Below are 24,469 nucleotides of genomic sequence, written 5' to 3'. Positions count from 1 at the left end.
AGGGCTCCCCAATGGCGGCCACGCTCCCCGCCCCCCCGCGCCCAGCTCCTTCCCCGCTCCGCTCGCACTTGCCTTTGGCGCCCAACCCGCCCCTCGATGGGAGAAACCATTTTTCCCCATTCCCCGGGAGGGTCCTCGCGGACACCGAGTGGCCCCTTGTCCCTTCTTCTCACCCTCCCACCCCCTGAGAAGGCCGAAGAGTTACTTTAAACTTGAATAAAGGAAATATCGGCTATTTTCTCTGGCGATTTCCCTCCTCGGACGAGCAGGGGCTCCTCCTCCGTCCCGCCGCCGCCCCCCCTCGGCCGCGCAGAGTGGTTCGCGCCGGGACGGCTCGGGGGAGGCTCCGCCGCCATTTTGTTCGTGCGAGGGGCGAGCGGGCGCCGCGCGCGGGGCCGGAGCGGCGCGAAGCGGGGCCGGGCGCGGGCTGAGCGGGAGCGGCGGGCCGGGCGCCCGCGCCATCCGCCGCAGACATGTACATCAAGCAGGTGAGGCGCCGCGCCGAGGCCTGGCCTGCAGCCGGGGGGCGGCACTCGGGCCTGGCGGCCTTTGCTTGCCCCGGGGGAGGCCGCCGTCCTGCGGGGCGCGGACCGCCCGGCCTCCGCAGCTCACCCCTGATACCAACGCGGTCAGGTGCGGAGAGCGTCTGTGCGCGGCGCTTTGCCAAGCAGCATTCACGGCTGAGGCATCGCTGATGTTTTTTGCTGGTCCCTGCAGTCCCGCGTGTTGCAAAGCGGGGCTTAATCTTGGTGGCTGCTTCCCTACCACTATCTCTGCGAGTTCAGATATCACTGTTGGGATTCACGTTTCATAGTGAGCTCAGAATTAATTAGGCGTGTGGCCCCCGTACAGGTATCTTCAGTAAGAATAATATTACGTTCGACGTGTTTTGTTTGCAAAATCAGCCTTTCCTAAACTATTTGGATGTTGAGGAAGTGTTGTAGATGCCCTTTGGTAGTTTTCTACTCTGTATCACTGTAAGTGCACGAGTTAAAGACCGTCCGTATTATAGTTTTGCTGCATAGATATGCAGATGGCAAAACTTTGTGCCTGTATAGTAGTGCTCATTAAGTTTTTGTTTTTCCTTGCTTTTTGTAGAGATCTTATATTGCTTTGGGTATAAAGTAGAAAAATCACTCAAATCTAGACAACTTTAGGGGTATTGGAGTTATACTGGAAAAATACCAGCAACCAGATGTGTTGTTTGGGCAGTGTTTTTATTTCTCTCCCAAACCAGCAGGGGTGAGTGTAGTTGCGGTGGCCTGGGGCAAGTTGCAGTAGCAAAGTGAGAATCCTGCCGTGTTCCTGCTCTCCGAGAGGCACCGATGCTGAGGCAGGACCTGACCCGTTACCCTAAGGAAGAGGAGGAGAGAGAGGTGTCCAGTTAAACGTGTTGCCTTAAACTTAATGCTTGCCCATTAAGTCCTGAAATTCTAAATTATTTCCGAACACAAGTGCTTTGGATCTAGATCTGAATGCAGTGCAGGTATCCCAGTGACTGTGATTGATGGTGATGACTGAGAATTGTATTTCACCTGCGGGAAAGGGATCCCAAACACCTGTAGTTCAAAAAACACTTAGACAAAAAAAAAAAACAAAAAGAATGGCATGAAGTGGCTGAGACTTTATTTTTCCAAAATATAAAAACATGGCTGTTGTTGCTTAGCTTTTATTTATGGTGGTCAAGAACCAATGTTTGCTGCCTATCCATATTTTCAGCTTCATATTTTATTAATGGAATAATTTTGCAAAGAGGAGTTAATCAGGCAAGTGCAGCATCTGGAAGGAGGGAGAATGGTTCGTTCCTTACAGGATGGTCAAAAACTTGTGTTGTATTTAACGTTCAGTAAACACAGAATGTTGAATTTGCTATTTGTTTGGGTTTGGCATTTTTAGTGAAATGTCTTTGATTGACTAAAGCAAGCAAGAAGTGTTTTCTGTGGTATCCCTTGATTAGGGGAGGAGTGACCAAGATCAAACTTTTCATGAATGAATGTGCTTCTTGTTGTTATACCTGTCTCCAGTCTCAAGTTTTTATAGTGAAGGAAAAAAAAAGCTTGCTTTATGTTTGCAGTACTTTCCTAGTGTTTGTGTTATTTTTTTTTTTTTCCTATCTGGTAGGTACTGTTGGATTATTGGACTATTTATAAACTTGAAATAAGTGGTAGGTGGTGGAAAACAATGGCACCCTAGCGACTTGGCCTTAAACAAATTCTATTCTAAATCATTTTAATTCCTAATTTAAGCAGTAATAATGTTAGGAAGACAGCAAATTGTGTTGGGATATATTTCTGGAAGACACTTGTCCTTCATTCTTCACAGTAGGTATCATGATTAAATATTGATGATGTTATTTTAACAGCATTTATTTTCAGGTGGAGGAAAGGTGAGGGGAGGACACATGTTAAGGCTCTTTTTTTTTTTTGGTTTTGTTTTTTTTTTTTTTTAATCCTTTTGATATCCTTTGGTTGGAAAGGGTTGTTTAATGCTTAAGCATGTGTGCCAGCAGCCGGATTGTTACTTGACTTGACAAACTTCACATACAATTAAATAGAGCTGAAATTTGATGTGCTTCTAGATTAGCTTGCTGCATGGCTCTTTAAATGCATTGATTTATATATGACCATTTAGGCAGTGATTTAACTTTAATGAAGATCACATCCTGCTCCTCACCTTTAGGTTGCCAGTTTAGTGCAAATAATAAACACTAGTAAACATGCCTCTGAGGGAAGGAAGATGAAGACTTGGGTAGTATTTCTTAACTTTATATTGGCACTGGTAAACCTATTAATATTTAGACTTTTTTTTTCTTGTAGTTGTGCAGTAGAAACAAAATAATTAACTGATACTTTTTTTGAATATGAAATAGATAAACAGTCTAGCATGACTTTTATGGTCTGCAACTGCTGTAGTTAGAACTTGTAAGTGAACTGTTACGATGTGTGTGTGGATTGTTATGAAACTAATTATATTCTGACCCCAGTAGAGCGTGTGCTGGTTATTCTGAACTTCTTTCTTGTCTGTTAATATTAATAGAAGTGTATCTTTTTATGTAGTTTTATACTGTTGCAGAAAGACCTACTTTATTGCAGGATTCTCACATTGATTATGCATTGGCCTAGATAGATACTTCATAACATGGGGAAAATAATCTGTTCTCGTAAAGTGATAATTAGGTGAAAGGCAGAGTCTTACAATGCAAGTTGCTGCTCTTGAGAAAGTTAGAACAGAAAGTTGGAACAGAAAAACCATCAGGTGTGTTATAATTGCTATAAATATTTCATGAAGACTTGAATTTAAAAAATCTCTGTAAGAACAGATAACTGTTTCAATGTCTCCCTTTTTCATTAGGTAATCATTCAAGGCTTTCGTAGCTACAGAGACCAAACCATTGTGGACCCATTCAGCCCAAAACACAATGTCATTGGTAAGTTCTGATAATTCTAGCTAGTGGTGCATGGTTGCATTCAGCCTACAGTCCTTCATGCTTTTTAAATATGCTTGCTACCTTTCAATACTGTATTTTTACTGTCTCCACATGAGACTTCTTTTAAAGTTATCTGTGACTTATTGCAAGGTAGATTCCAATTGCAGCAAAGCAATGCTAGCATACACTTTTACTATGACAACATTATGTCTCAGTAAGTGAGCGTGGTCAGCTCCTTCATGTGTGAGACTGCTGCGTAAGCCATGTGCTAGCCCTTAAGGGCTGTCCTTGCAGGAACAAGTGTAGAGTTTTTGCTTAGGTTGGGTTGGAGTATTTTGGTTTTGTTTCACTTGTTTTTGTGTGCCTGTGATTGTTTTTGGTGAGAAGCACCTTGACTATCCTAAACGGTTGCAGAGAAAAATAATAATGATCTTTCTTTCTCACTGTTTGGAATAATTTATTTCTACATTGTGGGGCCTTAAGTAGAATACAAGTTTAAAACTGTAGTTTTATATCTACTAATCTAAGTGAATGTTTTTGTCCATCATTCTCATGCCTCTTCCTCTTTTTGCTCGTGGACATCTACTCCCACCTTGTCTTTTTCATTGAATTGAGTGACAGCAAACTGCTGACTCAACAGAAAACAGTTTTATGCAAAAAAGATTGGTAGTCATGAGTTTACTCTAAAATTCAAAATATTGTGCATACTATTTGAATAGAATATTCCAATGTTATGTTACTGTAGTGGAAGTTAATATTTCACACAGAAATAAACATTTATAAAGGGTGTGGGGGTGGAGTTTTGTTTTTACCATTGTGTCCCTTAAAATAAATAAATAAAAACATGCCATTTCCAAAAGAAAACTGTAACATTGTTTTAATGATATGTTCACTATTTCTGTAATATTTTAGGGAACAATGGAATATGGAGCAGGGTAAATAAGATGACAACACACTCTAGTGTGTGTCAGTTGTGGAAGAGAGGTTGGGTTATTGGCAAAGCAGCTTCTGTCACGTTCATGGTCAGTGATTGTTACCAAGAGCCTGGTGTGCTGGGTGGCCGTAGGAACAGTAACTAAAATTGCTTTAACCATTACTGTGACTGGAATATTGCTGTGGTTTGTAAGTTATTGTAAGGCTCCTTCTGCCTTGTTTGCAGACAGTGACTAAGGGATCCATCTGCTAAGCTTGTCTTGTTCCCTTGAGGTTTTATTTGTTTAGCTGTGTTATGTTTGATTCTGCTTTTGCATGTATTTATATGCAAACTGTAATGTACATTGCAAAGTTAATTTATTTCAGCTTGCAGTTTAATGCTTTATATTGCTTTTAACTTTCAGTGGGAAGAAATGGATCTGGGAAGAGTAACTTCTTTTATGGTAAGTATGGGGTTTATTTACTAGTATTGAGGTGCTGGTGATATACTGCTTTGTTTACCAAAGTTTCTTCCTTTGGTAGGAATGACTTTAGTAAAAAGCTTTGGAAGTTTCTTTGTTTGTTTTTGTTTTTTCTTCAAATGACAAAGATTATTAAGAAAAGGAAGCTGATTCTAGATGTCACCAAACTTTCAAGCAGATCATAGTATTTGCAGTTACATTGAACATTCTTTTTCTAACTAAGTTCTAAGCCAATTCCCTCAAGCATGGTGTAAAGCTTGCTTAGATGCAGCCTTTTAACAGTATGAATATATTTTGATTATATGATTATATAGTCAATATTCGGGGTGGGAAGGCGATAAGGGCTTCAACAGAGGAGCAAAGAGGCTAGCCAAATATTTTAGTAGCCCCTGTGTGATGGTAGTATTTATGAACTTCCAAGTACTAATAATAGTATTTTAGTGTATTTTGTGGTGTAGCTGTGTGCAGAGATGTATTTTGTAGACGGTGTTTTGCCAGCTCATGATCCCCTGCACATGCAGAATCACTAATGCTTAGAAGTGAGCTGGTAAGACAGCAGCAGTGAGAATTCTTTAAAGAAATTCTAATGTAAAGTAAACTAAATGATCAATGTAAAGGTGTGCTTTTTTGAGACATTGTAAAGTATTAACAGTGGCATGAATATAACATACATTTAAAAATGTGCGTTTTGAGCTACAGAAACAACTGAAAAACCTCTAAAGCAAAGAACAAATCTTGGTTTTGTTGCTTTTTTGTTACAGCAATTCAGTTTGTCCTCAGTGATGAGTTCAGTCATCTTCGCCCAGAGCAGCGCCTGGCTTTGTTGCATGTAAGTGAAGGTGTATAACAACAAGGCAAAAGAATAATAAGTTAGACCTTTTGATTGTTACTGCAACATTGTTAGATTACTGGTGTGTTAGTATTGTAAGCCAGTTATATTTGGAAACCTTCTTAAACATTTTTTTCATGTTTTCCTTTGACAAAAGTTGTTGTCAAGTAATATATTATGCTGTTGTGGGTAGTTAATACATGCATGTGGATGACTGTCCACGATTTTCAGAAATAAAAATGTATTTACTGATCTTATGTAGAAGTTCTTGAAGTAAATGGAGAGTGTGTTTATCGAGGAAAGGGAAGATCTCTGAAGAGAGAAGTCTCTAAATAAAATACTCTCTTTTCTTAGGAAGGTACAGGTCCCCGTGTTATTTCGGCTTTTGTGGAAATTATTTTTGACAATTCAGACAACAGGTTACCGGTAAGTTGAATACACTCCTTCACAAACAGTAACTTGGGGCTCTGATGTTTTCATGTTATAAATGTTCTCGACACAGTAACTTTGCTTTTGAGTCAGATCTGGTAGAAAGTGCTGTGAGCATTTCAGATTTGTTATACGTATTTATTGTAAGCAGGTCAATTTATTGTGTGTTTTTTGTTGTTGTTTTTTGTTTTCCTCTTTTTTTTTTTTCCCCTTAAGATTGATAAAGAAGAAGTTTCACTTCGCAGAGTCATAGGAGCAAAAAAAGACCAATATTTCCTGGACAAGAAAATGGTGACGTAGGTACTTCTTTTCCTTACCTGAATGAACTGAGAAATATAACTGTAAAATACTTTAGCCATGCAAAATAATTTTCTGTAGTCTGAAACAAAAATAATTCTCATGAGTTTTATTGTTAGCAATAATTTAGTTGTATAATGCACACTACCAGTAGTTTGACAGCAAAGACATCAGCTTTTGTGTAGTGGGCAGCAGACTTTGAATTTATGGATGAATCCATTAATGAATATGCTGTTTAATTGCTCATATGATAATTTTCAGGACTCATTAAAATACAAGGTCTATCAAAATTTATTTTTTATATTCTTCAGTGTGGCATCTCTACCTGTATTTGCCTTTTGTGCTGCAAAGTGCTTCTTAATTTCTTTACGAGGTTATAGTTCTATGTGTTTGTTTTCTTATGTAATTTTAGAATTAGCTATTAACAGACTTCTTTGCATGGCATATGGTAATCATAGTGTTAGATAGATAATTCTGACACTACTGTATTTTTGAAACTGTCACTTGCTGTAAGGTTTTTTTCTGAATATATGCAAAATACTGCTTTCAGGAAAAATGACGTAATGAATCTGCTTGAAAGTGCTGGGTTTTCTCGCAGTAATCCATACTATATTGTCAAGCAAGGAAAGGTAAGATTATTTTTCCACGAAGCAAAACAAATTGCTGTCAAAAGTATTCTCTTTCTTCAGTGACACATTTTTGTTCTATTGCAGAAGTAAACCAATCTATTTTAGTTTGAAACAGTTCTTGTAGATGCTGCTTTTGTAAATGATACTATTACTGTATTATATGCAGTTAAAGTCTATAATTTTGATATTTGTAAAAGGCTTTTTCTGGGTAACCTGTGTAATGACATGCCTGGTATTCATTTAAGTATAAAAAAACCTTACTTGTTCTACTTATTTCAGTGCTGATTCCTAGGTTTATGTCTCAGACTCATAAAAGTAGTTGTAAAGAATTATAACAGGAGGCTATAAATAGTGTGGAGAAAGTGAGAATTGGATGTGAAGGCACTGAAAGGAAAGCACAGCAGGCAAAGGGCTCTCAGCATGGCCTGCATCAGTGATACCTGCATTAACAGGTCTTCAGGACCCCGGTCCTTTCAAAAGACACCCATATCTGGAAACAAAAGAACAGTGATGGCTTTTAATGACCTGTAGGAGTGGGACAGGATGAAGACACTGATAGCAACTGGCTCCCAAAGGTTCTAGAAAGGCCTATTCAAAAAGAGAAATGCAGGTTGCCTGGAGGACTTGGAGGCAACAGTGCTGACCCAGAAATATAGTCTCTTAAGTATTTATCAACATAACTATTCCTTTACAGCTGCAAGCTTGTACCTGGTAGAAAACAAAACCCATTTGCAAAATCACTGTTTTGTAGTGGCAATTAGTGCATGTAACTCCTAGAGCAAGTACAAAATCAAAATACATATACTACTTTATAGGTTATACAAATTGCAAAGTTACGTAATTCTGGAAGCATGCAGCCACTGACCTGATCTTTAATTATATGACTCTTTTAGTGCATTGGTGGGTATATAGTGCTGTGGTCTTAGTGAAGATTTTTCAGCTAGCTGATTTTAGCAACAGAACTTAAAAAGCCCAAGCATGAGTTTCTCTGAATGTAAGTTTGACCTGATAGTTTCTTCAGTCTGCAAAATAGTGTCATCTTGAGTTTCAGCAATAACTGCTGGCATTTGAAGACCAAAAAAAGTGAATTATAAGTAGAATACTAACTGTCTGAAAGGTCTTGTCTCATAAAGAGAACAGTATGGTATAAAATAGAAATTGAATCTTCCTGCCAAAACCTCAGTCAAGTAAGTGCAAAGAGTCCCGTCTCTCATATCTGTTGTGGTAGCTTATATATCCAGAGCGGAATATTGACATTGTAGATCTTGAATTTTCAGATCAACCAGATGGCCACAGCTCCTGACTCTCAGAGACTGAAGTTACTAAGAGAAGTAGCTGGTACCAGAGTGTATGACGAGCGTAAAGAGGAGAGTATTTCACTAATGAAAGAAACAGGTAAGAATATTTTAGAGTGAACATTTTCTGCCACTTTAAATAATGGTTTATGCCTTTTTCAGTAAAACTAATGGCTTGATTTTTATTTGTGATGCATTATTTAATGCAGAGTATGTTATTTCCTCTTTGTATTGAAATATTGAAAGGTTTAATAAGCGACTTAACATCATTTTTGAAATAAAGCATCCTTTTTAGATGGGTTGATAAGATAGCGGGCATGCTCTTCCAAACATGTAAGTAGAACTACCAGCTGGCATGCATCCAAAAAAGTGTGTGTATTTATATGTATATATTTATGTATACACACACACACACATATAAAAAATCTTTAGCATATTTACTGCTACTTAGTAAGATTATGTAGTGTCTGTAATCATGTTTGTGAACGAAGAAAATGCATATTTGCTTTGTGTAACTTAGCCTCGCCATATGCTGTGCATACTATAGTGGCTGTTTGAAGAAGTCTAGACAGTTCTTTCTGTTAAAAATAATTGATCAGTAGTTAATGACTTAGGTTAACAGGCTTTAGAGCTATGGGAATATATTACAGTGTTTAACATAAGTCTTGTCTCATCTTTTCTAAAGAGGGCAAGCGGGAGAAGATCAATGAGCTGTTAAAATACATTGAAGAGCGACTGCATACTCTAGAAGAGGAGAAAGAGGAGCTAGCCCAGTACCAGAAATGGGATAAAATGAGGAGAGCATTAGAATACACAATTTATAATCAGGAGCTTAATGAAACTCGTGCAAAGCTTGATGAGGTGAAGTATCTTGTTTACCTACAAAATATAATATGAACTCTTGGTCTGCTTTATGCAGACACCTCTTTGCCTTCCTTGATGGAATCTTGTCAATATCCTTAGCTAGCCTAACGCATCGGTTTAGTCCTTTTGAAAATAGAAGTTTGCTAAAGTATATTTTTGCTGATATAATTAATACTTCCCTGCAGCTTTCTGCCAAACGAGAGACAAGTGGAGAGAAATCTAGACAGCTGAGAGATGCACAGCAAGATGCCAGAGATAAAATGGAGGTAAAAATATTTAACAGGGAGTCTTTCAAGTGTTTTTTTATTATTTTTTATCTTAATGGGATATACACAGTGTAATTGACTGTAGTAATCAAATTCTTTTTTTTCTTTCTTTCTATGGATACTTGATCTAAATCCGAATTTGGATACAGATCTTAGAGCTTAATTAACTTGAAATGAGAAGAGTTCCTCTAGTGTGAGCTGAAGCAGTTAACTTCAAAAACATGTTAAATTCTAAATCTATGCCTTCGTCCTGTTTGAAAATGGGCAGAATTTATCAGACTTCATAGTATTACTGTGTAATCAAGATGTTTTCATAGGCACTGAACTATGCATTGGACTTGACTAGAGTATACATACAGGATTGAAAACTTGCTTAACATTTGTGTAGGAAATAGAACGGCAGGTTCGAGAACTGAAGACTAAGATTTCGGCAATGAAAGAAGAAAAAGAACAGCTCAGTGCTGAAAGACAGGAGCAGATTAAACAGAGGACTAAGTTAGAGCTGAAGGCTAAGGACCTACAGGATGAATTAGCTGGGAACAGTGAACAAAGGGTAAGTAACAAAGGTGAAGTGTAAAGTGTGATGGTTTCAAGGTAGTATGCTTGTATTATAGCTTTTGCTTTTAGAAAATAACAATCCTTTTACAAGAAGGACTCTTATCACATACTGCAAAATGAAGAATCGAGTAGCCATGGTTATCCTGATCTCTTTTCCAGCTTTTTTTTTTTTTTAAATAACAAAGTACTGCTGGAAAAGAGGCTTTCCTTTGTAAGGTTCTTAATTTGGTCTTGGTTGTTTGACCAATGCTGACCTTTCTTTTCAAGAATAATGTTGTCATCCCTCTTTGCTGTCCTGACTGTGATCGAATAGACTGCTGTTACATGTTCAAGCAGGACAGTGTGAGATAAGCAAGTGTCTTGCTTTCTTAGAATTAAAATACTCTTTAGAAATGTGTTTTTCACAGAATCACAGATTGTTTAAGGTTGGAAGGGACCTCTAGAGGTCATCTAGTCCAACCCCCCTGCACACGCAGGGTCACCTAGAGCACGTGGCACAGGACTGCGTCCAGGTGGGTTTTGTTTAATAATATTATAATTTCTGATCTTGGCTAACTTTAAATATTTCTTTGTTTTGCTTTCAGAAAAGACTGTTAAAGGAGAGGCAAAAACTGCTTGAGAAAATTGAAGAGAAGCAAAAAGAATTAGCAGAAACAGAGCCCAAATTCAACAGTGTAAAAGAAAAAGAAGAGAGAGGAATTGCCAGGTTTGTGCCATTTCACAATGGAGAGTCAAATAATATTAGGAAGTAGAGATATTATCAGCAGTGATGTGCAGTCAGAATCATACTTGCTGCCTGAGAATTGATTAGCTATATAAATATACAGGTAGCTTACTGAGATGCCACTTTTTAGTATTAAGGGATTTGAGGGAAAAAATAATCAATATTCAGAGTACCGTTTAAATGTCACCGGGCAGTGTCTTTGTTGTGGTAGAGATAAGTGAGGAAGCTCTCCAGAATCTTCTGGGGTTTTTTTGTTTGTTTGTTTTGTTTTGTTTTTAAATTTATTTTAATGGTTGTTCTAAGTAGACTTGGAGTTCCTGTATGATACATTCTATGTCTTTTCCTGCCCAAACTAGACTTGCCCAGGCTACACAGGAACGAACAGACCTTTATGCAAAACAGGGTCGAGGAAGCCAGTTTACTTCAAAAGAAGAAAGAGATAAGTGGATAAAGAAAGAACTGAAGTCCCTCGATCAAGCTATCAATGACAAGAAGCGACAGATTGCAGCTATACACAAGGATTTGGAGGATACAGAGGCCAATAAGGAGAAGAATTTGGAACAATACAATGTAAGTTTTCAGATGACTTTTAAGGACATTTTTGAGGGTAAATGCTTGAAGGTAGTTTGTCCAAAATAAGTTTTAAGACCTTCGCACCTATTTAAAATGAATAGAAAAGACAAGAGTTAGTAGGTTCTTTTAAAAATGTATTATTAAAAACATGTGCATTAACAACTCCTTTAGAACTGCTGCAGTTGTCTCTTTCTTTATGTTTTTTTTTCCTAGTTTCTGGCCTGCATTTTCAGGAAGTGACACAGACTTGCCTGGCTCCCGTGTCATTCCATTTCTCAACGTTCCTTATAGATAACATTTATTTTACAACAGTGATTACTTTTTCCTTGTTCCTAGTGCAGTTTTTGTTGCAAATTGGTGGACAACTGTAGGCATTGCTTCTAAATTTTAAAAAGTAATTATAATATTGAATAAAAAGATTTTGAGCTCGAGTATAGTTTCATAGTGCTGTTCTCTTTGTGTTAGAAACTGGACCAGGATCTTAATGAAGTGAAGGCTCGTGTTGAAGAACTGGACAGAAAATACTATGAAGTGAAAAATAAAAAGGATGAACTACAGAGCGAAAGAAAGTTAGTAATTCCTTGAAATATGTCTGAATCTCACTTAAATATGAAGGACCCGAACTGTGTAGTTGTTAACATGGCGTGTAGGTATGTTTTTAAATATAGCCATGTATCAACTTCTGCACTTAGTTTCCCATCAGATTAGCAGTCTTTGAAGAAAAAGTTATCTTTCACACTTAATTCGCATGTAACGTTTTTGTTGTTTTGCAGTTATCTGTGGAGGGAAGAGAATGCAGAACAACAGGCCCTCGCTGCAAAGAGAGAAGACCTAGAAAAGAAACAGCAGCTTCTTAGAGCAGCAACAGGAAAGGTAAGACACTCTGCATGGTTCAGAATTCCTTGTAGGACCTTTTCTTTCCATTTTTAAAGGATAGTCAGTTTTATTTGAAAGATATGACAGTTACTTGATTCGGTTTTAGTCTTAGTGTTACAGTATAAATTGCCTTATTGTCCATTGTACAAACTGAAAAATTATCTGTGAGTTGTATTCTTCAAATATTTATAGCTCTTGCATTCCTTGGAGAAAGTCAGGTTTCTCTGCACTTGGAAGTCGGAAAAAATGAAGGCTAGCTTATTTATGAAGCTGGATTTTTTTATTTTATTTTTATTTTTTAACTTGTGGATGCAATGAAATGAGTTTTGTTTTGTTTTAAATAGGCCATTTTAAATGGTATAGACAGCATAAACAAAGTTTTGGAACACTTCCGTCGAAAAGGTATAAACCAGCACGTTCTAAATGGATACCATGGGATTGTGATGAATAACTTTGAATGTGAACCAGCTTTCTACACTTGTGTTGAAGTTACAGCTGGGAACAGGTAATTAGATATTTTTCAGTGTTGCTTGTTAAAGTATCTGTGGTAGCCTGCAGTATGTTAGAATTTAACTGCTAGTTAAATTCTCCTCTTGAAAGTTTTATTCTCTTAATTTTATACTCTTACATATCATTATTGAATTTTCATAATTTTAGAACAAGGAACTCTACCCATTTAAAACCAAATTCTAAATTTTGTCTCAAAAAAAGTGAAATCAGCTGGCTGTTGGATGAAGTGGGCAGTGCCTACTGTAGGATCCTTTACCTTTTAATGGAACTGTGATATGAATTAATAGGAGTTTTCACTTGCCACACAGTAAGATACTATGTGTGAAAGTAGACCCCAGACTGTCTGAGAACTGCCATTTCAAAGCTGTCTGAGAAATGATGAGTAGGTAGTGAGTGTCTCGGTGTGCAATACGTGTTCCAGAAGAAATGCCTGTTAGTGGTCTGCTACTTTCTGCACCTTTTGACTTTTCAAACTAACATAAATAGCCTTAGGCACATTTTAGTTGTGGAGATGATAGCAGAAAATCATTATCCAGAAGGGAAACTGATGTCTTCTGTTCCCAGTTTTGTTCACTCCTTTCAGTATTTGTCCTCTCAACTCATGCATGGTTGGTATCGATGTTGTTGTCGTTGTGTTAAAAGTGAGGGTCTTGTCAGGCTTCTTTGGTATTTGGCTCATCTCTCCGTGTGCTGTAAAATCTGTGGTTTCACATTTGCTGTCACATTTGCTTGTTCCTGTCCCCTGCACTGTGTAGTGTAGGGGTTTTGTTGTTGTTTGTTTGTTTTTATGCCTATAATGGAGCAAATAGAGGGACTGGTCTGATACAGGACTGGAGTTGCTTGTTGCCGTTAGGACAGAATGAGGGCAGATGTGATGCATTCCGTGCAAACTCACACAGAAATGCTGATAAAAGTACAATTTCAAGTGCTGTCCCCCTTCTGTGTCAACAAGGCCTTCTTAAGCACTTCACTTTCCCCTGCACTCCCCCTCCCTGCCCCGAAATCCTGTTATGGTTTGGAAAATGCAGTAGTGAACTGTAGTTGGAACTTGTGAAGAACATAACACATAATTCATTTTTCTTGGAGACTTGCTATCAGTTATCAAAAGGAAGATATCTGTGGTCTCCATTTCTATTGCTTTTACACAGAGGTTATCTTTGGCATGTGTGATGTCATATTTAGAAACAAGCTCTGCAAACAAAGGAGGCTCAATAGTGTATATGGAGAACAGAGGTTTTATGCTGACTTGAAAACTGTGCAAGTACTGGGGAAAAAAACCAACCCAAATAACCCTTACTGAGCTTATTCTGGGCCTGGATGGTACAATGTAAGATTATATGTTGATTTCACTTGAATGGAAGTGAATTAAATGTTATACATATGCACAGTAGATGAATGAAATCTTTTATATAAATGAACAAATGGGTAGATCCTAACTTGTAAGCCATGTTTCCACTTGGCTTTTCAAAGGTTGAGCAGCACTTGAAACTGAAGAGAAAGCACAGCACAGCTTTGTTTTGATGTTACTTGTATTATACCTGCATGCTTAATGTTCCCTGGACCTAAATGTTGCTTGTTTCATGGGCTTGTTAATTAGGTTGTTTTATCACATTGTGGATTCTGATGAGGTCAGTACAAAGATCTTAATGGAATTCAACAAAATGAACTTGCCAGGAGAAGTTACCTTTCTGCCTCTCAACAAGCTGGATGTTAGAGATACTGCTTATCCCGAGACTAATGTGAGTTAGAGTTTGCTTTGAACCATTCTTTATTCCCTCCCTATATACAAAGCCTCATGTTTTGAATAGTGTATTGCTTATTGCCTATTATTTCTTTGTGTGAGTGTTGAATGTGGGTGACCAAATACTATTTCTAATATATTGCTTCCTAATAGTGAAAGCTCTTATGTGACAACATATACATTCCTGCTAGGTTTTGCTCCTTTAAAGCTAAAACTCTATCTTTTAAGTGGTATATAGGTGGTATTGAAAGTAAGAAGATTTTTCTAACTTTAATGAGCTTAGTTCAATCTTGGTCTTTCAGACTTAAATTGCAGAAGCAGTCACCTGAGTCTGCTTAAACATTCTCCAGATAAAAAGTGTTTTCTTTTGCTTAATTGACCAGCAGCTGTTATTTCCAAAGCAATTTGGTTCAGAGTTTGTCATGGTGTTCATATATTGGTATGCACAGTTCTGAAAGTCTTTACTCTAAAAGCTTATTGTTTGTGCAGCCAAGTGTTAGTCTTCAGTGAATGAGATGTAAATCTCGATCTGAAACTTAGAGAATAGAAATTCTTGTTTAAGTTGGAAAGTATATTGTATTCTACTTTTGCTAAATTTTGGGGGTGAGACTTTCTTGCATTTTGTGCATTAAATACTCGTTACAAAGCACTCGCCGCACTTGTGTCAATGTATTGTTCTTACTGAAATCCCTGGCTTTTCAGGATGCTATTCCTATGATCAGCAAACTGAGATACAATCCGAGATTTGACAAAGCCTTTAAACACGTTTTTGGAAAAACGTTAATTTGTCGTAGCATGGAGGTGTCTACTCAGCTGGCCAGAGCTTTCACGATGGATTGTATTACTCTAGAAGGTAAACATTGCAATTTCATAAAATTAGTGGCGAAAATGGTATTACTGGAGCAAGAGGCTCATAACACATAAGCTATGTTTAAAATTGTTTAAAATATTATAATTGGCTGAGATTTTTCTAAAGGATATTCAAGGAGGAAATGATTAATTACTGGCACCTGTAGCTTGATATTTTTTCTTCTGTAAAATTGCTCAGCCTCTTTCTCCTTCACAGTAGATGAATTTTTTTTTTACTAGTTAGTTAACCACTTTAATGTTTCCTTCTTCATCTTAAGAGTTTTCTTCTTGCAAACTGTGTAGTTTCAGAACTTAATAAAAACGCGTTGAACTGCCTAATGCTGAAAGAAGATAATAGCAGTCTTGAAAAATGAAATATACTTTTAAATGGAATACCGTCATTACAAAACAGTGTGTATAGTAGTTATTACAGACATAAATGTGATTCTTGAAACTGGTAAAGCATTCTTGCAGATTACTTGAAATGTTAGAGTTACTCTGCAAGCTGTATCGTAGCAATTACTCAGAAGGTTGTGGAGAACGTGTGCTGTGCAGTTTATCTTGTCATTTTCTTATGTTATTAGGTGATCAAGTGAGTCATCGTGGTGCTTTGACGGGTGGTTATTATGACACACGGAAGTCTCGTCTTGAATTGCAAAAAGACGTTAGAAAAGCAGAAGAAGAACTTGGTGAACTCGAGGCAAAACTCAATGAAAACTTACGGAGAAACATTGAAAATATCCTTTTGTTACTCTTGGGAAGAATTATGACAGCTTTATTTTGCCATGAAAAACAATAGACTAACATTTTGTTCTTAATGCTCCAAATTTACTCCGGTATTTGTTTTGGCTGTTGCCTTTGCAATTCTGTTCTCCATAGAATTGTAGCCATTGTAATAACAAACAAGCTGATGGTAAAATAGAGACAGACAAAAATTCTCCATATGAAAATTCTCCATATGAAAATTGGGCAATTCTTCTGACTGCCATGCTGTAAAAACAGAAAAAGCAAACTTCCATGGTTTGTTGGTGTTGGTATGTTGCTCACATTATTTCCACTGCACTTTTCCATTTTCTCCTGTACAGCAGATTTTGTACTACAACAGCAACTGAATATGACTGTGAAAGTCTGATATGGGGTCTTACAGGGAGGGAGTAAAAATTGGAATTTCCAGTAGTGTTTTTAAAACTGTAGAGAGCATTTTCCTTAGCCCAGAGCATGGATTAATAATGAGATTGACCAGCTGATGAACCAAATGCAGCAAATCGAGACACAGCAGAGAAAGTTCAAAGCCTCTCGAGACAGTATTTTGTCAGAGATGAAAATGCTGAAAGAGAAGAGGCAGCAATCTGAGAAGACTTTTATGCCTAAGGTATGACTATGATATTGACAGTTGGTTTTATCTTATTGTTATCCTGTCATTCATGACCACCTTGCATTCTTCTTTTGGTAACATTATAATACAAAAAGATTGCTATAAATGTGTACTGTCAAGGAAACATGCAGGAAGAATGACTAAGAGGGAGGTCTCCCATTTAAAAAAACAAGCATTTTATTTCTCCTGGGCTTTTGGTCAGAATTTTTGTGTGGTTCCTTCCCCCCACCCTGCCCATTTAGAAGGCAACATGCTAGCTGATAGCTGTTTCTAAAGAGATCATTAGTTAAGTATTTGATGAAGATCTGGATAGTTATCCAAGTGGTTATCTCTGTGGGTTGGACTTTTTAGTGAAGGTGCTACACTAAATGCATTTATTTATATAGAAAAATGAAAACTGTAAGTTTAGAGAGAGGTTTGAGGTATGATGTTGTTTAACCTGTTCCTTAGCAACGCAGCCTGCAGAGTTTGGAGGCGAGTTTACATGCTATGGAGTCAACTAGAGAATCGTTAAAAGCGGAGCTGGGAACAGACTTGTTGTCTCAGCTCAGTCTTGAAGATCAGAAACGCGTGGATGCTCTTAATGATGAAATTCGACAGCTACAGCAAGTAAGAAATCAATGCCATGTATTAAATGGTTGCTTTCTTTTCGGTATCTTAAAACTTTTTCTCATGTGAAGATACACATGTGTTTTGTGATTAAAGAAGTGTTTGATAGGTAGTAATCAGACATGTTTGAAATTTTCTCATCTGCAAAGTATATTTTTGTGTATTTTTCTCAAATGCTGGTAGATTACTAGCTGCATTGCTTGAAAATTACAGCTGTTTTATCTAGGACACATGGTTTGACCATGGCTCTTGGATATTTTCAACAATGAATATTAATATCTGTGATGGGGAAAGAAAATATCTGAGTATGTTGTCAGTGAAAAAGTTAAGCATGTCTGATGTCCCTGTTATTAGACCAATACTTGGGTTTTAAAAATTGGATTTAGGTGCTAATACAGCTTGAAAAATAATAATTAAAAATTTTTATATGGCTGATTTTCTGACACTAGGCAACTGCACAGATATTTACTATTTCTGTCTGTTAAAATTAAGAATAACAATATTAAGAGTCATATGATATTTCCATACACTGAATTTTGTGAAGAGAGATGGCCTTTTTTTCTCTTAAGCTTTACACTTTTTAACAAGGAAGTAGCTGTTTGAGAGTCACTTGAGAGAATTATTATGTTTTTCTAACCTTTTCAGGAAAACAGACAGCTCTTGAATGAGAGAATTAAACTGGAAGGCATCATCACAAGAGTTGAAACGTATCTCAATGAGAATTTGAGAAAACGCTTAGACCAAGTGGAACAAGTAAAGAGTTTTATCTTAGACATTCTTTGCATTTACTTTTGTTAAATATGCATTTGCTACTGTGTATATTGCAACTTAAAAAGCTTAGATAATATATAATAATATTCTGGTTTTGTTTCTCTTGAAGCTTGTTTAAATGTTTCACTTGTATTTCACTGTAGTACCTTAAAATGTGAGATTTTGAGTAAAACCATACAATATATATGGGAGTCTATTATATTTGACAGATTTTTGTAAAGACTTAACTATAAAATTTCAGTAAAACATTTTGATAGTCACGTGCGTCAGGAGTGGTGAAAGACAACTTGATAGCCTGGTTGATGCTTCTCTTCCTTTCCAAGCCTAAGTTTGATGCTCCTTTTGTCCCACAGGAGCTGAATGAGCTGCGTGAAACAGAAGGCGGCACAGTTCTTACTGCCACAACATCAGAACTCGAGGCTATCAACAAACGAGTGAAAGACACCCTGGCACGATCAGATGGTTGGTAATACCACTTTTTCCAAAAAACCTGCCTGTTGTTCTGAGAGTTCACATATATGGTGTTTTGGTTTAGAAAATGGAGCATCGTATGAAAAGCAATCAAGTAATATGCAGTTGTCTAATACAAGTTATATGCATTAGTCATACATTGTGTAACAGGTTCTTGGAACTTATTCCAAAAAATAAATAATGCAGAATTTTGTACAAATCAAACAGAAATGAAGGATGTCCATGTTTGCACATGCATAAATTATCCCAGTAAATATGCATGTGTAATAAGAGAATTCTGTTTTCAGGGCATAGTACTTTTAGAAGCAACTTCTGTATTTACTGGTATGGTCTTGTAGAGTTGTTCCTGAATTTTGCCTATCTCTATCTCATACTGAGTTGCTGCAAAACAGGAAATGGCATCTGTATGGATCACGTTTTTTTTTTTTTTCCATTTTTCTCTAGAATTTAACGTGACCTTATCTTGTTTCTTTGATCTTTCTTTAGTTATATGCTCAGGGCATATAACTAAATAAATAAATTCAATAATATTTTTGAAAAAAAAAGGGTATTTCAGCTTTTTTATCTTATCTCTAACTTTCTAATTCATCTGTGTATTTTGAAATATATACATATATATCCATCCAGAGAGGATGTTTTAAGATAGTTGACTGGATAACTGCTAGCTTTATACAAACTTACCACTTTGTTTTCCTCTTTTCTTCCCCTCAATATCTCAGATCTGGATAATTCTATTGACAAAACAGAGGCAGGAATTAAAGAGCTTCAAAAAAGCATGGAACGCTGGAAGAACATGGAAAAAGAACATATGGATGCCATTAACCATGACACAAAAGAACTTGAAAAAATGACTAACAGGCAAGGCATGCTCCTCAAGAAAAAAGAGGAATGCATGAAGAAAATCAGAGAGTTGGGTTCACTTCCACAGGAGGCCTTTGAAAAATACCAGACTTTAAGTTTAAAGCAGGTAATAATGTGTTTAGTTTCATGCTATAACAATATAAAATGTTTAATGTATGTATGGGATCACACGCATCTTGATTGTCCTATGTGGCTAGAACTGAAGCTCACTTTATGTTAATATTTTTCCCTATGCAGCTATTCCGCAAACTGGAGCAGTGTAATACAGAACTGAAGAAATACAGCCACGTGAATAAAAAAGCCTTAGATCAGTTTGTGAACTTCTCAGAACAGAAAGAAAAACTAATAAAAAGACAAGAGGAGCTGGACAGGGGCTACAAGTCCATCATGGAGCTGATGAATGTACTTGAGCTGAGGAAGTACGAAGCTATTCAGCTGACTTTCAAACAGGTAACATGGACAGCAGCTAGGAAGAACCTGGAGTTGCTACATAATTTCATGTTGCAATATGTAGCTGCGACAGGGGAGAAAAGGAGATATTGCATAATAGAAAACTCTCTGTAACTGAGGCTTTATTTCTTCAAATAATGTTAAATAAGTTAGCACTTTAAATAACTCATGACCTAGGTTGTGTGGCCATTCTGGTTTCTCTGTGATCTTTTAGAATACTTCGTTTGTTGAATTTCAACCCTTTCTGGGGGAAGTTTGTTATCAAACTATGCTCCCAAGTCTGCTCTGAGTTAAGTGAAAGGCATTGCTGCTGTTAGCCAAGAGTCTTACTGTGGTATATAAAGTATTTTCCTGGAGATTCTTTGCAACATTTAACCTCATCTTAAGTTCACTGAAATCGTACTTGTTTGCTACTGTTCCATGTTTTAATTGTTTTCCTTGTGAAAAATCTTGTGCTGTGAAAGTTGGTTGAAATGTTTAGAGCAATATCTGCGTATCAGGTATGTTTCCAGTTTGTGCTTGAGTGTGAGTGCAGATCCCTGAAGAAAATAACATCGCACAATTATATAAAAGCAGTAGTTGTTTCTGCTTTATTTGGTAATTTAGGAATAACCTGAACTGCTGTTTGCTTTCCTTTTTATCTAAAGGTGTCAAAAAACTTCAGTGAAGTTTTCCAGAAATTAGTTCCTGGTGGCAAAGCCACGCTAGTGATGAAGAAAGGAGATGTAGAAGGCAACCAGTCCCAGGATGAAGGTGAAGGCAGCACTGAGAGTGAAAGGGGATCTGGATCACAGAGCAGTGTTCCATCTGTAGACCAGTTCACTGGAGTTGGCATAAGGGTAAAAAGAAGTATTTGTATTTCAATGCTCTCAATAGTCTTTCAGATTAAATGTATAATTAAAATGGTAAAAAGTCAACGTTGAGTTTTGTTTGCTATTTATTTATTGTGCTATCAGTACAACAGCAAATGATGTGTGGTCTAGTATTTTAGGATTGTCTAACTGTAGTCATTTTCTTAGGTATCTTTCACAGGAAAACAGGGTGAAATGAGAGAAATGCAGCAACTTTCTGGTGGGCAGAAGTCGTTAGTGGCCTTAGCGCTGATATTTGCTATCCAGAAGTGTGATCCGGCTCCATTTTACCTGTTTGATGAAATCGACCAAGCTCTTGATGCCCAGCACAGAAAGGCAGTTTCAGGTAGCTGCTTGCTTGTTTTTTTTAAGCATAAAATAACGTGGTTGAAGCTGATGGTCTGTCTTGTAATGCCTGCTGAAGTTTCAGGAAGCCTTTCATTGTAGCCCTCATTTAAATAAATGCTGCGTGCGTGTGTTAGTAGAAAACTTTTTATCTTCTGAAGATTTCTATGAGCTCAGTTTTGAGTAGAAGCTCTGTCTTAACATATAGTGTTTAAAGGGTCTTCTCAATACATTTCAATGTAATTGAAATATTGCTGGTTTTGAAATGTGGTTTAGTTAAGAACCAACTCTTACTGCAATTGGTGGGAGAAGTGCTTAGCCTATTTCCCATCATAAAAACATAATGCACTGATTTATCAAATGTTTGGATTTGTCAGGGTTAACACTGGAGCTAAAATGTAAAACCTAATAAAAAAATAGACATGGAGCCATTCTTGATTTGTTATATTTTTACCAGTGAGCAAAACCTTGTTTAAGCAAGGAATAACAGAGGATTTTGGTTGTCTGATTTACATTTGTCCTCTTGCATTGAAAAGTCAGCATTAATAAGAAATTCTTGTGTTTTTCTCTTCAAGATATGATCATGGAACTAGCTGAACATGCTCAGTTTATTACAACAACATTTAGGCCTGAACTGCTTGAGTCAGCTGACAAGTTCTATGGTGTAAAATTCAGAAACAAGGTAAATAAGTTTTACTTCTGATATTTACCAAAAACTACCAAACTGTTAATTTGAGTCTGAATTTTCCATTTCCTCAGAGTTGCAAGCGAGCCCTGACTTATTTTAGTGGTGGCTCTCTGGTTATTTTGGAGTCTGGTGTAGAATTTATCCCTTTCCTGAAGGAGAATTAAAGGATCTAGATCTGTCCCTTGTCCTTTGCTTTAAATGGAAACCAGGCATTTGTTATAAACCCATTGAAGCTTGCTGGAAACTTTTGGGAATAAGGCTTTTTTTTTTTTTTTTTTTTTTTTAAGATATTTCTAACCACTGCATCCTCCTTGTTCCACCAGGTCAGTCATATTGATGTGATCACGGCAGAAATGGCCAAAGACTTTGTAGAAGATGACACCACTCATGGTTAAACAGAACTGTACTGACAGCTTGTTTGAGAATGTGTATAGAGTGCTGTTTATGCCGGGGAACTGTAAATTTAAAATACAAAATACTTAGTCCTTGTTTAAAATAGTTTTTGAACATACGTTTTAACCAAAACCCCAGAAGGTTTAGTTTCAGAGGAGCTTGAGTACTTGTTTTGTCTCTGTTGCTGTATTTTATAAGATAATTGTTAATGTTACCTTTATACAGTACCTGTAGTCTGAGAGTTTTATCCCCCTCCCTTAAATCTTTTGTAAAGTGTCCTATTGCTGTTTTAAAGCTTTTCAAAAAGTGCTAGGTATTCCTTCCTAATTATAATTTTATCATTTATATTGCCTCACATGTTTTTTTAATAGCTTCAATTAAAATGATTGGTTTTATCGCTGTAATTTGGTTTTGGTTTATGCTGCCTTTCTTTAGGGCATTTCTCTGAGATGGAGTAAATGTATTGGTCATGTTGGAGCTAACCAGAAGTATGAGACAATTATTGGTTCAAGGCCTACTTCTCTCTTTGCATATTGTCAATGGGATTTTCAGGGGCAGTGTAATAATTCCTCATGTTTTTTCATCCTGGAGAACCAGCAGAGCTTAGGCCAGGTATCAGTCACCAAAATAGGAATCATTTCCTGATGCCAAGCTAGACTTCTGACAAAGTGATAGTGTTTCCTGTGTTGTTTTGTAAAGCTTAAGGGTTTTCCCAGCCTTTTTTTTTTTTTTTTTTCATGACTCATATCAAAGCAGTTGTAAAAGCCGAAAAAAATCAATTGGTATGCAAAAAGTAGCCTTAAAACAGACTTCTGCCATTCCATACACTACTGAAAAGATGATCTGTTGGCATAAACTTACTTCCAAAACCATTTGTCAATTTACTGTAAGAGGTACATTCCTCTTTCTCTATTCCTCTGTCTTTCCATGTGATCTAGCCTTAGTTGTCTTAACCTGAAACAGTACAGTGAGAAACATACTTGTATCTGCGTTTACTCTATAGGCCATTTCCCTTGAAAAGAGGAGAATCCAGCTCTCCAGGCTTCCATCTGCTACTTAAGCACCTTCGCTCTCTCGGAGAGCAGCGGTTGGTGCAGGTTCCTCCACTCAGGGAAGTGGAAGAGAGGAGGGAATGAATCTGTGAGTCTCCTGAGCCAGCAAGTACAGGTAATTGCAGGAAAGGTAGGATAAGAGGAGAAGGCTGAAACTGGTAATAGGGGCAACTTGCCCAGGGACACACAGTCATGTAGGAAATGAATCTTACTGCAATGAATCTTGTGGGCCACAAGGAGAGGGCATTGTAGTTGATGGAGCAAAACTGCTGTAGTTCCTGTGGAGTCAATAAATGCATGGCAGACTTGCCTCAGGGAAGGGAGGGTAGAGTACAAAGCTTGAACCAAATGCTCACACAGCCAAAGCTTCTTCCCAGTTTCCTCCTTGAAAATAAATGGAGAATAAATAGAAAATAAATACAGACTTTCACAGTGGTAGCAGCAGGCTGCTCTTGGTTACCTGGTTAAGCAGTTGTTTGTCTGAACTTCAGCAAAGATGCACAGTCTACAGGCTAAGATGCCTTAACTGCTGTGCTTGATTTGATCAAATTGTACCTCTAGTAAGGAGGCTGTAGATATTTTTTTGAGCAAAATCTTTATATTTTGTGGGTGTCAATCATACTGGGGTATAGATGAAGCTAATAAAATGGTAACTTCATCAGAAAATTTGCTGTGAGAGAGATCTGGCAATTTCTGTTATCAAGCACAGTAGAAAAAAATGGGTAATGATTCTAGTTGGTGAAAAATACACGGCCGAGTCCTGGGTTATTTAGCAGAATAGTAATAGAAGAATTCTTACCTACTATTTTCAAACTCTTACCTGCTAAAGCCTAAGACTTGGAAGCAGGACAAAACTGGAGAGATACATGAAGACCTTCAGAATAGTTTTTGTTCAAGGTAGGTTTTGTCCCCTTTGGAAGTGGTGTTTCTAGAGGGGCCATTTCCTAAGTAGCCGCTCGGTTCTCCGGCTCTGCCTCTTCCTCACTGAGCGCCGGTGCCACGGTGCTCCGTGCCCGGCAGCTGCAGCAGGAGCTGGTGGCATCGGTTCCTTGCTGGCACCTCCTCTGGGTGTCCGAGCACAGCAGCAGTGCCAGAGGTGACATGCACTAATGCCCTGCTTCTCGCTTGGCTTGTTGGAGTGTGTAACTCCCAAGTTAAAACTAAAGGTGGTCTCAATCAGGAATTTAAGGTGAGTTATGAAAATATTCACTGGAAAGGAAATGAGAGGGGGAGAACAGCTGTCTGGAAGTGGTAAAACCAAATGTGGGGTCATGGTATATGCTCTTTTCAGGGAAGATGTGGTCTAAAAGAGGAGGAACTGCCGTTAACCATGTCCCAGTGA

At 37.5% G+C, this 24,469-nt stretch overlaps 1 protein-coding gene across 1 annotated transcript; it reads left to right on the top strand.

Annotated features, from left to right (window-relative positions):
* Positions 1 to 420: 420 nt before the first annotated feature.
* SMC3 (structural maintenance of chromosomes 3) lies at positions 421 to 22,479 on the top strand. Its single transcript, XM_088528632.1, has 29 exons — positions 421 to 488; positions 3,352 to 3,427; positions 4,765 to 4,803; positions 5,583 to 5,650; positions 6,005 to 6,076; positions 6,296 to 6,375; positions 6,927 to 7,005; positions 8,283 to 8,400; positions 8,986 to 9,161; positions 9,350 to 9,430; positions 9,819 to 9,983; positions 10,573 to 10,694; positions 11,069 to 11,282; positions 11,751 to 11,854; positions 12,059 to 12,158; positions 12,506 to 12,666; positions 14,269 to 14,410; positions 15,115 to 15,265; positions 15,846 to 16,008; positions 16,477 to 16,633; positions 17,087 to 17,245; positions 17,891 to 17,998; positions 18,370 to 18,478; positions 19,207 to 19,454; positions 19,586 to 19,798; positions 20,446 to 20,637; positions 20,818 to 20,995; positions 21,570 to 21,676; positions 22,006 to 22,479. The coding sequence occupies exons 1-29, from the start codon at positions 474 to 476 to the stop codon at positions 22,075 to 22,077; spliced, it is 3,669 nt and encodes a 1,222-aa protein (XP_088384758.1). The 5' UTR covers positions 421 to 473; the 3' UTR covers positions 22,078 to 22,479.
* The last annotated feature ends 1,990 nt before the right edge of the window (positions 22,480 to 24,469 follow it).

Source organism: Tinamus guttatus, unplaced genomic scaffold (genome assembly GCF_059628265.1).
Source record: "Tinamus guttatus ecotype Peru unplaced genomic scaffold, ASM5962826v1 Tinamus_guttatus_pri_ptg000314l, whole genome shotgun sequence".
In the NCBI taxonomy this organism is placed as follows: Eukaryota; Metazoa; Chordata; class Aves; order Tinamiformes; family Tinamidae; genus Tinamus; species Tinamus guttatus.
This window is presented reverse-complemented; position numbering and strand designations above follow the sequence as displayed.